The sequence below is a fragment of the Carcharodon carcharias genome, chromosome 31, assembly GCF_017639515.1.
Source record: "Carcharodon carcharias isolate sCarCar2 chromosome 31, sCarCar2.pri, whole genome shotgun sequence".
In the NCBI taxonomy this organism is placed as follows: domain Eukaryota; kingdom Metazoa; phylum Chordata; class Chondrichthyes; order Lamniformes; family Lamnidae; genus Carcharodon; species Carcharodon carcharias.
The window spans coordinates 12,055,879-12,067,564 of NC_054497.1; the positions used below are offsets into that span (position 1 = coordinate 12,055,879).

Consider the following 11,686-nt stretch of genomic DNA (forward strand, 5'->3'; position numbering starts at 1 on the left):
CTCAGTTCTAAATGGTGGACCTCTCTTCCAAAGCTATAGCCTTATGTTTTAGACTCCCCAACCAAGGGAAACATCCTCCCAGCTCCTATCCTGTAAGGCCCCTTAAGAATTTGTATGATTTGATGAGATAACCTCTCATTCTTCTAAACTGAAGGAATATAGGTCTAAAACAAAAACAGAATTACCTGGAAAAACTCAGCAGGTCTGGCAGCATCGGCGGAGAAGAAAAGAGTTGACGTTTCAACTCTTTTCTTCTCCGCCGATGCTGCCAGACCTGCTGAGTTTTTCCAGGTAATTCTGTTTTTGTTTTGGATTTCCAGCATCCGCAGTTTTTTTGTTTTTATCTCTGAATATAGGTCTAGTCTACTCAAACTCTCTTCATAGGACAATTCTTTCACACCTGGAATTAACCCAATGACCTTTTGTTGCACTCCCTCTAGGGCAGCTATGTTGTTCCCTTATTTCAGCATCCTGGGCTAGCTAGAGTATAGTTAGCCTAGATTCTCAGACTCTCAATCCTAAAGAACATCCACGTTACTGCTGCTTGAAAGTGGGAGATGACCAGATCAGGATCAACCGTGATACCGACTGCAGCAGAATACCCGGTTGGCACTCGCTCAATGCTCAGGCATAATGACCTGTTTGCCCAAGCTGGCAGAGGGAGTTGTTGCCCTGGGAGGCATTCCCCAGGGAGAAGCTAACATCCTCAAAAAGGAAACTTAAAAGAAATCTGAGGTGGGGAGGGGGGAAAGTACTGGAAAGATTTTTGAGTGTCAGTGTTTCCTCTCTCTGTTTCTTGCAAGCAAGCGCTTGGATATATACGTCTCTCACTCCTGCTCCCCCATGCTCTCAGCCTCAGACATGCGCGCGCGCGCACACACAGACACACACACGACAATCAGTTTCAGTACCTCGGCCTGAATGTAGCTTAAATAGAGCAGATAATTCTTTTCTCCGACAGCTGCTAATTGAAACCAGTTTGGACAGTCTCTATCAATTCAGTGGGGGCACGAATGTTGTAGCCTCAGCCACCGGCACTGCTCCTGCAGCCCCTCTCCCGGAGATTGTAAGATAAATAGCTTCACATCAGCTGCCAGGCCTCAGGCTGTGTTCCAGAGACTGCTTCTGTGCACCTGGGCTTGGATGGAGACAGATTCAGGCTCCATCGTTAAGTGGCCTGCTGACACACTGTTAACATCCAGGTATGCTATATGGCAATTTGAGTTACACTGGGAGGGTTTGTTGGGAACCCTGCAAGCGGAACCCATCACAATAGAGCGGAAACTCAAAGAAGAAAAATAACCTATTGGGATATTCAGTAATAATGTCTGTTTGTACAGACTGCCATCAACTCTCAGCCTCTCTGGTGTTTCCCTGTAGTGATTATATTGTTTCTGAGGCTCCTTTGGCCAATTTACCCACTGTTTGCTGTAGATATGCTTCGGTTCAGAGGGTCACATTGCTCCTGCTGCCCCTGGTGGAGGTTTTGTTCCTGGTGTCCTTTTGGAGTTGGCGGGTTTTTCCTGATACCCTTTTGTGTGGGTGCAGAGTATGCCTGATTCTCCCTGATGGGTGAGGGCTGTTCCTGCCTTTGTTATGCAGCAACTTTCCTGATGACTCTTCTCCCTCACCAGATTCCAGAGAGTCGGGGAACCTGTGTTTCTGCTTCCGCTGGCTCCTCATCTGGTTTAAGCGGGAATTCTCTTTCCCAGATATACTGCGGCTGTGGGAGGTGAGCGCTCTCAGCCTGAATCTATTTATAAACTGTGACCTGCATTATGTCTACAAATTGTGCCGTTCTGATTTGTATTGCTTTAGAAGACTTTTTTTTAAATGAGGCAGATGTTAAGGAGACTGTGTGTATACTGTGATCATCCTCAAACTCTGGCAAAATTCTTGTGTTGTTTCCCACTGCTGGTTACAGACACCCTGGGAACAGGTGTTTTACATAAAATGTTATCATATATGACACTTAACTGGGGAGAGTAATCATCATCCTATTGGAACAAAGCTTAATGTAGTGATGCAGTTGGAGCTATACCGTTGGGGGGGTGGGGGGGGTGCGGGGGGGGGGGTGCCGGCGAGTGTTGCGGCGAGGGGGTGGTTTGTTCTATCATCAAGTAGGGAACTGCTGTGCCGTGTAACCCAGACTGTGCTGTTCCTTCCGTGAGCCCATTTGCATGTTTAGTCGGGGCAGGTCATGTTGGTATTCCGCTGCTTTGCATTTGTGCTGCCTGTGGCATCTAATGAGCTCTGTTTTCATACCCCCGCCACCAGGTACAGTGGACAGGCCAACCATGCCCAAATTTCCACCTGCTGGTCTGCTGCGCCATTCTGGACTCCGAGCGTGATGCGCTGATGAACCCCAACTACGGCTTCAATGAAATACTCAAGGTAAAACAATCATTTTGTTAAATCACCTCCATTTAAAATATAAATTTCCTCTTTTTTTTCCTTTTTGTATTCCATCTCTTTCCGTTAACCCCGGTGAGCAGCGTGCACTGTCATCATCTCTTCAGGCTTCTCGTTTTGGTGGAGTTACTTTCCTGTAAGCTCTGAGATTGCTGCCTCCCAAGCCCAGCAATAACAGGCCTGTGTCTTGTCCCATGCCGGAGTGTTGAAGGCCATGTCCAGTGCCAGTGTGCAGTGACCTGCCACTGCAAACAGTTCAGCTTCCAGTTCAGTTTGTTACCCTCAATGGCTCAGTGATGCGGGTGAGATATCCGTACATGTAATGTGGCAGTCTACACACATTCTTCCTTGTTTGCACTAAGTAATATTGCTGATTGACTTTCACCAATCTGCTTGGGTCTGTCTGGTAGCAGATGAAGAATTAGAAAAGCTGTGAGCTCACTCCCAGATCTCTGCTACTTGTGTTCTGGGCATTGCTAGTCGGTAAGAGAGCTGGGTGACTGTTGAACTAAGTGACTGGCACACTCAGCGCAGGCACACTCTCTCTTTCCTCCCTTTCCTTACCTGTGCCACTTGTAGCCGATGCCCAGCATGAGCAGGCAAATTCCGGGACCTGAGCTCCTCTCTTGCTCTCTTGCAGCACATCAATGAGCTGACCATGAGATTGAACGTGGAAGACATCCTGTGCCGAGCTGAAGCCATCTTCCACCAGCTAGCGGCCTGTCCGGTGAGTGAGCATACACAGGCCCTGACAGAGCATGCAGCAACTCAGTAGCTGCATTGCTGAACAACCTTCCTTTTGTGTGGGACAGTTCCTTGCAGGTCAGGCTATTGCAGAAAATAAAAGCTCGGGGTGTAGGGGGTAATACATTAGCCTGAAAAAACGATTGGCTGGCTGGCAGAAAACAGGGAATGTGTATAAAGGGGCCTTTGCCTGATTGGCAGGATGTGACTAGTGGAGTCCCACAGGGGTCTCTGCTGAGGCCTCAACTTTTTACAATTTACATCAATGACATAGATAAGGGGACGGAAGGCGTGGTAACTAAATTTGCAGACGAGACAAAGATAGGCAGGAAAGTATGTTGTGAAGAAAACATAAGATGTTTGCAGACATAGGTTGAGTGAGTGGGCAAAATTCTGGCAGATGGAGTATAATGTGGGAAAATGTGAAGTTGTTCACTTTAGCAGGAAGAATAAAAAAGCAGAGTATTACTTAAATGGAGAACGGCTGCAGAATTCTGAGGGATCTAGGTGTTCTCATCCATGAATCATAAAAAGTTACTATTCAGCAAGTAATCAAGGAGATTAATGGGATGCTACCTTTATTACAAGAGGAATTGAACATAAAAGTAAGGATGTTATGCTTCAGTTATACAGGGCATTGGTGAGACCGCATCTTGAATACTGTGTACAGTTTTGGTCGCCTTATTTAAGGAAGGATGTAAAAGTGTTAGAGGTGGTTCAGAGGGGGTTTACTAGATTGATACCTGGAATGAGTGGGTTGCCTTATGAGGAAAGGTTAGACAGACTGGGCTTGTTTCCACTGGAGTTGAGAAGAGCGAGGGGTGATTTGATTGAAGAATATAAAATCCTGTTCGATCTTGACAAGGTGGATTTGGAAAGGATGTTTCCTCTTGTGGGTGAGTCCAGGACTAGGGGGCTGTGTTCTAAAATTGGGGGTTGCCCTTTTAGGACAGAGATGAGGAGAATCTTTTCTCTGGGGGTTTTGCGACTTTGGAATTCTCTGCCTCAGAAGGCAGCGGAAGCGAGGTTACTGAATATTTTTAAGGCAGAGGTAGATGGATTCTTGTTAGGCAAGGGAATCAAAGGTTATTGGGGGCGGATGGGAATGTAGAACTCAACACAAACCGATCACCCAATCATCTTATCGAATGGCGGAGCTGGCTCAAAGGGCAAATTTTTTGCTCCTATTTTGTATGTTCACATGTTTGTGAATATGAGCAGCAGAGGGGAAAAGAGAGATCAATATTCCCCAGTCTCCGGTTTGGGTTGGAAAGGCTCTTTTTATATGGGCTGAACAAAATCTGTGCACTGAGGATGTTAACGAGTGGAAGTCATTGGATTATTTCACAGGGGCAGTGATAAGCCAGTGAGGGACTTTTTTAAATTCATCGACAGGATGTGGGCATCATTGGCAAGGCCAGCATTTGTTGCCCATCCCTAATTGCCCTTGAGCTGAGTGGTTTGCTCGGCCACTTCAGAGGGGCCGTTCAGAGTCAGCCGCATTGCCTGTGGGTCTGGAGTCACATGTAGGCCAGACCGGGCAAGGAGGGCAGATTTCCTTCCCTAAGGGACATTAGCGAACCAGATGGGTTTTTACAGCAGTCGGTGATAGCTTCATGGTCACCGTTACTTACTGAGACTAGCTTTTTCGATTCTAATTTTTTATTAATTGAATTGAAATTCTACAGCTGCCCTGGTGGGATTTGAACCCATGGCCCCCAGAGCATTAGTCTGGGTCGCTGGGTGACTAGCCCACTATGCCACCAGGCTGAAAATAGCTGAGTTAAGCAACGGAAAGATGAATAAGTGGTGACTGGTGCAGTTGTGGGGGGGGGCAAATTAATTAGAGAGAAAACTCGGAAAATAAAAATAATTTTTTGCAAATGTTGAAATCTAAACTAAGCAAAATACTGGGAATGAGCAACAGGCCCATCAATCCCCAGTGCACAGCACCATGGAGCTGTGATCTGATGGATAAGGGTGGTGGTGGAGAAGGAGAATGGGGAGCAGATATGGAAAGGGGGATGGAGAGGAGAGGTGATGGTTGCAAGATGAGAGATGCTTCCTTGTCTCCCCGGTGAAGATGGTCTGCGGATGTGGAGCGCTGATCGTTGTCTTTCCTCTGTTTGAACAGCAGCTGCAACGGAGCGTGCAGCAGATTCTGGGCCTAGCAGAGGAGACCACCCCCACCCCCAGCTCCAGCTCCAGCTCGGGCTCTGGCACCGGCAGCTCCCCTCAAGCTCTCTCCCCCAGCCAGACGCACGAGTCGGAGCTGACGGACAGCGCCTCGCACAGCCTGCCCGACAGCAGCATCGAGATTTTACACACCGAGGACGGCACCATCGGATCCGGCCAGAGCCCGTAAGTGCCGGGGTTGGGGGCCTTAAACGGGGGAACCTCAATCTGAACGAGGACATTTTGAAACACTTCCGCCAAAGCCTTGAGCAGAAGCTTTACTGCATCAGCAGCTTCAGGAACAAGACAGAATCCATCAGGTTAATCCCTGTATATATAAAAAAAAATGGACAATATCCTTCCTTCACTGACTGAGCTTTGACCTGGATAGTTGTAAACATAAGTGGGCTTGGTACTTGTCTCAGTTCCCAATTCCTGTTGGAAGTCTGAATGAAGCTAACAGACCATTTGGAACTGGCTGTTCCTTTTAGTTTAGGCCGAACACTAACTATTACGTTGTAGAACGCAGTTCCCTTGTTTTACCGTTTTTCTGAGGAATTGTGCCTAAAGCCCCCTTTCTATTTTGTGGGGCGGCTGCTTTGTTGGCAAGGGGACAGTAAATGATACATAAAACAGCTCTCGCCATCCATCCCTCTGGCTCTACAAAATCCCCTTTCTGTCCAAGATAAAGAAGGGACAGTCTCCAGTGTTAACAGAAGGATTTTAATTGTAGCTCAGTGGTGGGAAAGTGAAACGTTCACGACATGCCCACTGAATACCTAACGGCACTCCACTCTCCTTTCAGTCTCGCGGACTCCCTGTGCGTTAGCCTCCAGCCTCCAGTGGCGACTTTTAAGTTTGCCTGATTCTCCAAGGCTGCTAATCAAATGACACCGCCCTGGATTAGACAAGCCTTCCTTCATCTGGGTGTTGGCCATCACTCAGACAAGAGCGGTGTGACAGTGTTACAGCTATTACTGTAACAGCACAACTCACACTGAAGAACCCGTCCACCCAAACTTGGGCTGGTATCTGGAGCAGGCCTGGTTACAGCAACCTGTCATTCTAGGGTCAGTGATTCTAGGCTAGCCAGGAAACACCTTGAGCTGGTGAACTGAGAGCATCGCACGACGCTAAGTAGCAATGGCGGGCAGGGAACACTCTGAGTCAAGGCTGCTGATGTTAATTTTCTCCACTGTGTCGCGCGGAAAATAGTGCAATTAGATCACCCCCCCCCCCCCCAAACATCGGTACGATCCCCAAGACCTCCTTCCGTAAAAGGATGGCACTTGACCCATCGATTTGAATCCAATGGCCATGCGTGGGATTAAACTAAGGGACCAACACTGGGAATCTCACTACAAAGCAGTTTTACTTTAAATCTATTCTAATTTTTAAGAAGAACCCTTTCCAGCTCCTGTACAATTAAATTTATTTTTCCCCAATACCCTGCCCTTGAGAGACGTAACAACACGCGAACCACAAACCCAGAGAACTGTAGGCCTGTAGTCAGTAAGACTGTGTAATGAACCCTTGCTATGGGGCACTGAATTTATTCGATGTGACTACAACTGCGTTTTTCAAGTGCTGAAGGAGATGAGAAAAAGAAACTAGTTATTCAGCCAGTCAGTAGTCCCTGTCCGTTTTTAAAATGTGTCGTGGAGGGTTGGAATGACAGGTCGGAGAGAACAGATAGCACACTTAGCATTTCAACTGTAGGGAAGAATACAGCAAATGCACTGCTGGAGGAGAGCTGGTTAACAGGTCAGTCAACGAGTGGTAAAGTCCATGTAACAAATGCCTCCATTTTGTGTTACCCCCTCCACCCCAATCCCTGCACTATCCCCTCTCAGGTGGCAATGAGTGCCTTTTAATCTCTACATTCCGCTCGGAGATTTGAAGTATTCACGGCACTTGCTCACAGATGTTGTCACAGAAGTTGGCTTGGCTCATTTGACAAGGATTTCACTTCGACTCTGATGTTCGGGCATTCCAGACCAACTCTGCACATAACCTAGGCTGACATACCACTACCATAGCGAGGGGACACCGCTCTGCCAGAGGTGCCATCTTTATCTTCAACTCTGACATTAAGCCAAGTCAGTCCATTCTGATGTGTTGGATAACACGTCCAACAGCATTAGTTTAAGAAAAGGGTCATTTTCCCAATGTCCTAGCCAACATTCCTCCCTCAACTTAACACCACCCAGTGCAGATTGCCCAATTGGTCACCTGATTGCTCGTTTGGGATCTTGCTCTTACACAAGATGTCTGTATATTAATCTGTGTATTAGGCTCTACTTTAAGTAATTAAGTGCTTTGAGGCATTTCTGAGATTCTTTGTTAAGATGCTGTATACGTTAGCTTTTCTCTAGTAAAATATTTCAGTGAAGCTGGTAGATTTGGGTTCAAGTCCTTGAGACACACTCTGAATCGCTGTCACTGAGGGGAAGCAGCAAACTAGACACATGCAAGGTTTTATTTTGTGTTTGTACTTTAATGACCTGTGACTTTATTCTACCTAAAAATTGGTTGGAAGACCTTTCATAGACACTAGTTTTATGTTAAAATATTTATATAACAATGTAATAGGAACATCTGATTGAATGTGTGTGTTTCAAATTAATCTTCCATTGTGCCATTCTGATGGAATGGTGAAATGTTATTCACATAAATTCAAATTGCATTTAAGTTGAGCCGGAATGTACAGTGTAATGTCGCCTCTCCCTGCCCATGTGCAGGTTCGTTTATCTTCTCTTACCCACTCACTGGGGTTTCTCCGTTTTTTATTTTTTAGCTTAAAAGTATAAATCCCAGACCATTCAATCCTCTTGCGAGCTGACATGGGACAGAAAGCTGCCCCAACTTTTCCATCAAAAAGGCCTAGTAAATGGCAAATACCACAAGTTCTGTCCTTCAGTAGGATCTATAGCATGTGTTTGGACAGTGTAGAGGGAGCTTTACTCTGTATCTAACCCCATACTGTACCTGTCCTGGGAGTGTTTGATGGGGACAGTGTAGAGGGAGCTTTACTCTCTAACACATGCTGTACCTGCCCTGGGAGTGATTCACCCTAGGATTGGATGCCTGATGCAGAAATTTCATTCCCAGCTCAGAAGTGCACAACTTTGACGCACAATATACCTGGTTTAGGCAGATGCCCACAGTAACCAGCATTGTGTGCCGATGCACCAAATACAAGATAATGTATAGGGTCTGGCTCAAAGCCTGTAAGCTTTTTAAAAAATTATTCTTTCACAGTATGTGGGCATCTCTGGCAAGACCAGCATTTATTAATTACACTCGAAGGTCTGGTTACAGGAAGGGCAGGTTTTTTATGTGGTTTTACTATCTGATTAGGTGATCCTTTATGCTGTCATGAATATCACACCCGCCACCCACCGTTATCCAAAAAATGACCCTTTTATTATTATTTAACTGAGGAGTGATCAGATCCTGTCAGCTGATGGCTTAGAAAGTGTCCTTGAGGTTAGCTTAGCCCTGAGCTATATCACTTCCCTGTAAAATGCTGCACACGATACTGTTTAACTCAGTGCTCAGCAGGTTAGCAAAGGGTTAATTCTGTGTTCTCTTTGGCTCCTGTGCAGCCAGACAGGAACAGTTGAGTTGAAAGTTCAATGGTTGTGATGTGATCAGAACCAGATTATCGAGCTGCCAATTAACACTAATTATAAAATATGTATCTATCCTTATGCTGCTTTGATTTTTTTTTTTTTCTCTATGTTATACTATAGAGTATATTTCCCTGATTGGAGGTAATCCAGATGGTGGGCTTTTTTTTTAAAGTACAGAACTATTATTTCCTGCAGCCCCAATGTAAATTTCTGCCATGAAGAGAAGGTACGTCTAAAGTGGCCTGTGCCTTTAAGAGCACACGGTCCTTGTTCTGTTAAGTAGGTACACCTGAGGCCTCAGGCCCACTGTCAGAACTTTGGAACAGGAGGAGGCCATTCAGCCCCTCGAGGCTGTTCCATCATTCAGTTAGATCATGGTCGATCTCCTACCTTAACTCCCATCCACATGCCTTGATTCCATAGACCCTTAAGACACTTGCCTAACAACAATCAATGTCTCCATTCTCAGTTGATTCCTTCCTCAGCCTCAACAGCATTTCTAAGGGAGGGAGTACCAGATTTCCACTACCTTTTTTTTGCATGAAGAAGTGCTTTCCGACATCACCTCTTCCCCGCACACCCCACCCCCCTCCCCATCCCCAGCCCCTGAATGGCCTTGGCTCTAAAAGTGACTCACCCCCCCGCCCCCCCAAGGATCACCAGCTTGAAGACCTATGTGTTAAACACGGGGCAATTTGGATTCTATGCTGGAAACCGTAGAATCATATACTACAGAAGAAGGCCAATCGGCCCATTGTGCCTGTGCTGGCTCCTGGAAAGAGCTATCCAATCAGCTAACCACACCCCCTGCTCTTCTAAAGCCCCCACCCCCCGCACCCTGCATATTCCTGCAATTAGAAATGAATGAGAAAGAGTTGATCCTTTTCCAGTCAGCTAGGTCCAGTGGGCTGCGTGACATCAATAGAATGCAGGATATGAAAGTAATAGGAAGCAAAGTAACTCACAGCAGCTCCAAGCACTTGTGATCTAAGCACTCTCTGGCTGATCAGAAACATTTTGATGTGCATAATGTTTATTAATGAGCTTGTTGATATTAATGAGCGTAAGAATTTTCATGAACGAGCAGTCCCCCCATGCACTGGAAACCTGCTAGCACAGCACTCCCACCCGGAGCCTGCTTTGCTCCAACCAGGGGCTCTTGCTCCCCGTAAGGACTCTATTCTGCTTGTGCAATGAAGTGGGATTCGCTAATTGGGAAGTTCCCGCTGTTGTCCACTTGGCAGCAGAGTATTAATAGGCGAGAATGTTTCAGTAATGATTCTGTTGGCTGTTGCTCAATGTTAATGTCATTCCAATGGAGAAAAAGCTTTTTTCCCCCATGCATTTTAACCCAACACATTTTTATGGTGAGATGGCTTAGCCAGTCTGATGAGCTGAGCTCAGAGTGACATTGTCTAATTCACCTTAAACCCAGCACAAAATCTTCCCTTTGGGATGCATCACTTTTGCAGATGCGGTAGGGGCATTGGAAAAGTGGAACATAGACCAGCTCCTCCAACCTGCTGTCTGGTGCCTGCTCCACTGGCAGGACAGGTCCAGGAACATTGAGAATTGCATATAAACCAGTCTACCCCAAGGCTAGAGTCAGCGTGCTCATGGATGTTATCACTGGTGACTAACTGGTATTATCCCCTCCTCCTCACCTCCCTCAGTGGTTAGGAGAGTGTGCCCATCACAAGCAGTACCTGATCAATATTGGATCCGTGAAGTAAGGGTTGCTGTGACCCCACCTGTATACTGGCTGGCACTGTGCTGCAGTGTCAATGTCTGTCTTGAAATTTTTTGTGATTGTAAAATGTATGATTGTAATTTGCTTCATTAAAACAATGACCCAATCATTAACACAGGATGATGCTGTGCTCTCTTTTTCTGTCTCTAGGTTGTATCATTCATTTTTTTTTTACATAGGTTTTTTTCAGGTGGAACTTTCTCTCCATTTGCACACTTTCCACTGTCTCTCTCTATTGTGTGTGATCACACGCATGCAGTTAGTCATTCACATTGTCTAGTATATACACACATACACTAAAGTCATTCCTCTTTCTGATGCACACACTCAGTCTGTCATGTATACTCACAGCCCCACACACACCTGTGCACTCTGATATGGCCCCCACACACACACACACACACACACACACTCACTCTCACACTCTAGCACCAGCCTTGCAGAGTCTGCTCCACAGCGGCACCTGGTGAAGACCTGCACACAAGCCCAGAGCTGATAGAAGGGGAAATCCTGTGTTTTGAGGGCTTTGACTATCTCGTACCTTCACCAGTGGCCAGTCAGAGAGAGTTTGACAAAGGATTCTGGACCATTCACCACTTGACTCCCTGCCAGGTAAAGCAAGGAGACATAATACCAGTGTATTGGACTATTTCTGTTGATATTTAGTGGTGAAAGAGTCATCAGTCAAGAAATAGTAACTTTGTGATGTTGGATGCAGTGTGTTAACTGAGTTACTGAAACGTTTCTCTTGCTTTTTAACAAAAGCAAATGAAGCAGTGGTTTCCCTCTCCCTTTTTGCCCCTACTCTGATCCCAGACACTAGAGGTTCTGGGTTGCCAGATACAAGCAAAGATTCGGGCCTTTGACCAGGAATGCAGGAAGACTTTTCATTGCAGCCCTGGACTGCCCTCTGCTGGTGCTGTTGGGTGAATGCACTAATAATTTATATTCCTGCGCTTGCTGCAGCTTC

The 11,686-nt window shown here is 46.2% G+C and overlaps 1 protein-coding gene across 2 annotated transcripts in view; it reads left to right on the forward strand.

Annotated features, from left to right (window-relative positions):
* The window catches only part of tbc1d17 (TBC1 domain family, member 17), a 34,731-nt gene extending 23,897 nt beyond the window's left edge, over nucleotides 1-10,834 (forward strand). For both annotated transcript variants that reach the window (XM_041177615.1, XM_041177616.1), the window contains 5 exons: nucleotides 1,635-1,732; nucleotides 2,278-2,394; nucleotides 3,053-3,139; nucleotides 5,291-5,517; nucleotides 7,185-10,834. In XM_041177615.1, the coding sequence (XP_041033549.1) occupies nucleotides 1,635-1,732; nucleotides 2,278-2,394; nucleotides 3,053-3,139; nucleotides 5,291-5,517; nucleotides 7,185-7,194 (539 nt within the window). In that variant the 3' untranslated portion in view covers nucleotides 7,195-10,834. The remainder of the gene's footprint in view (nucleotides 1-1,634; nucleotides 1,733-2,277; nucleotides 2,395-3,052; nucleotides 3,140-5,290; nucleotides 5,518-7,184) is intronic.
* The last annotated feature ends 852 nt before the right edge of the window (nucleotides 10,835-11,686 follow it).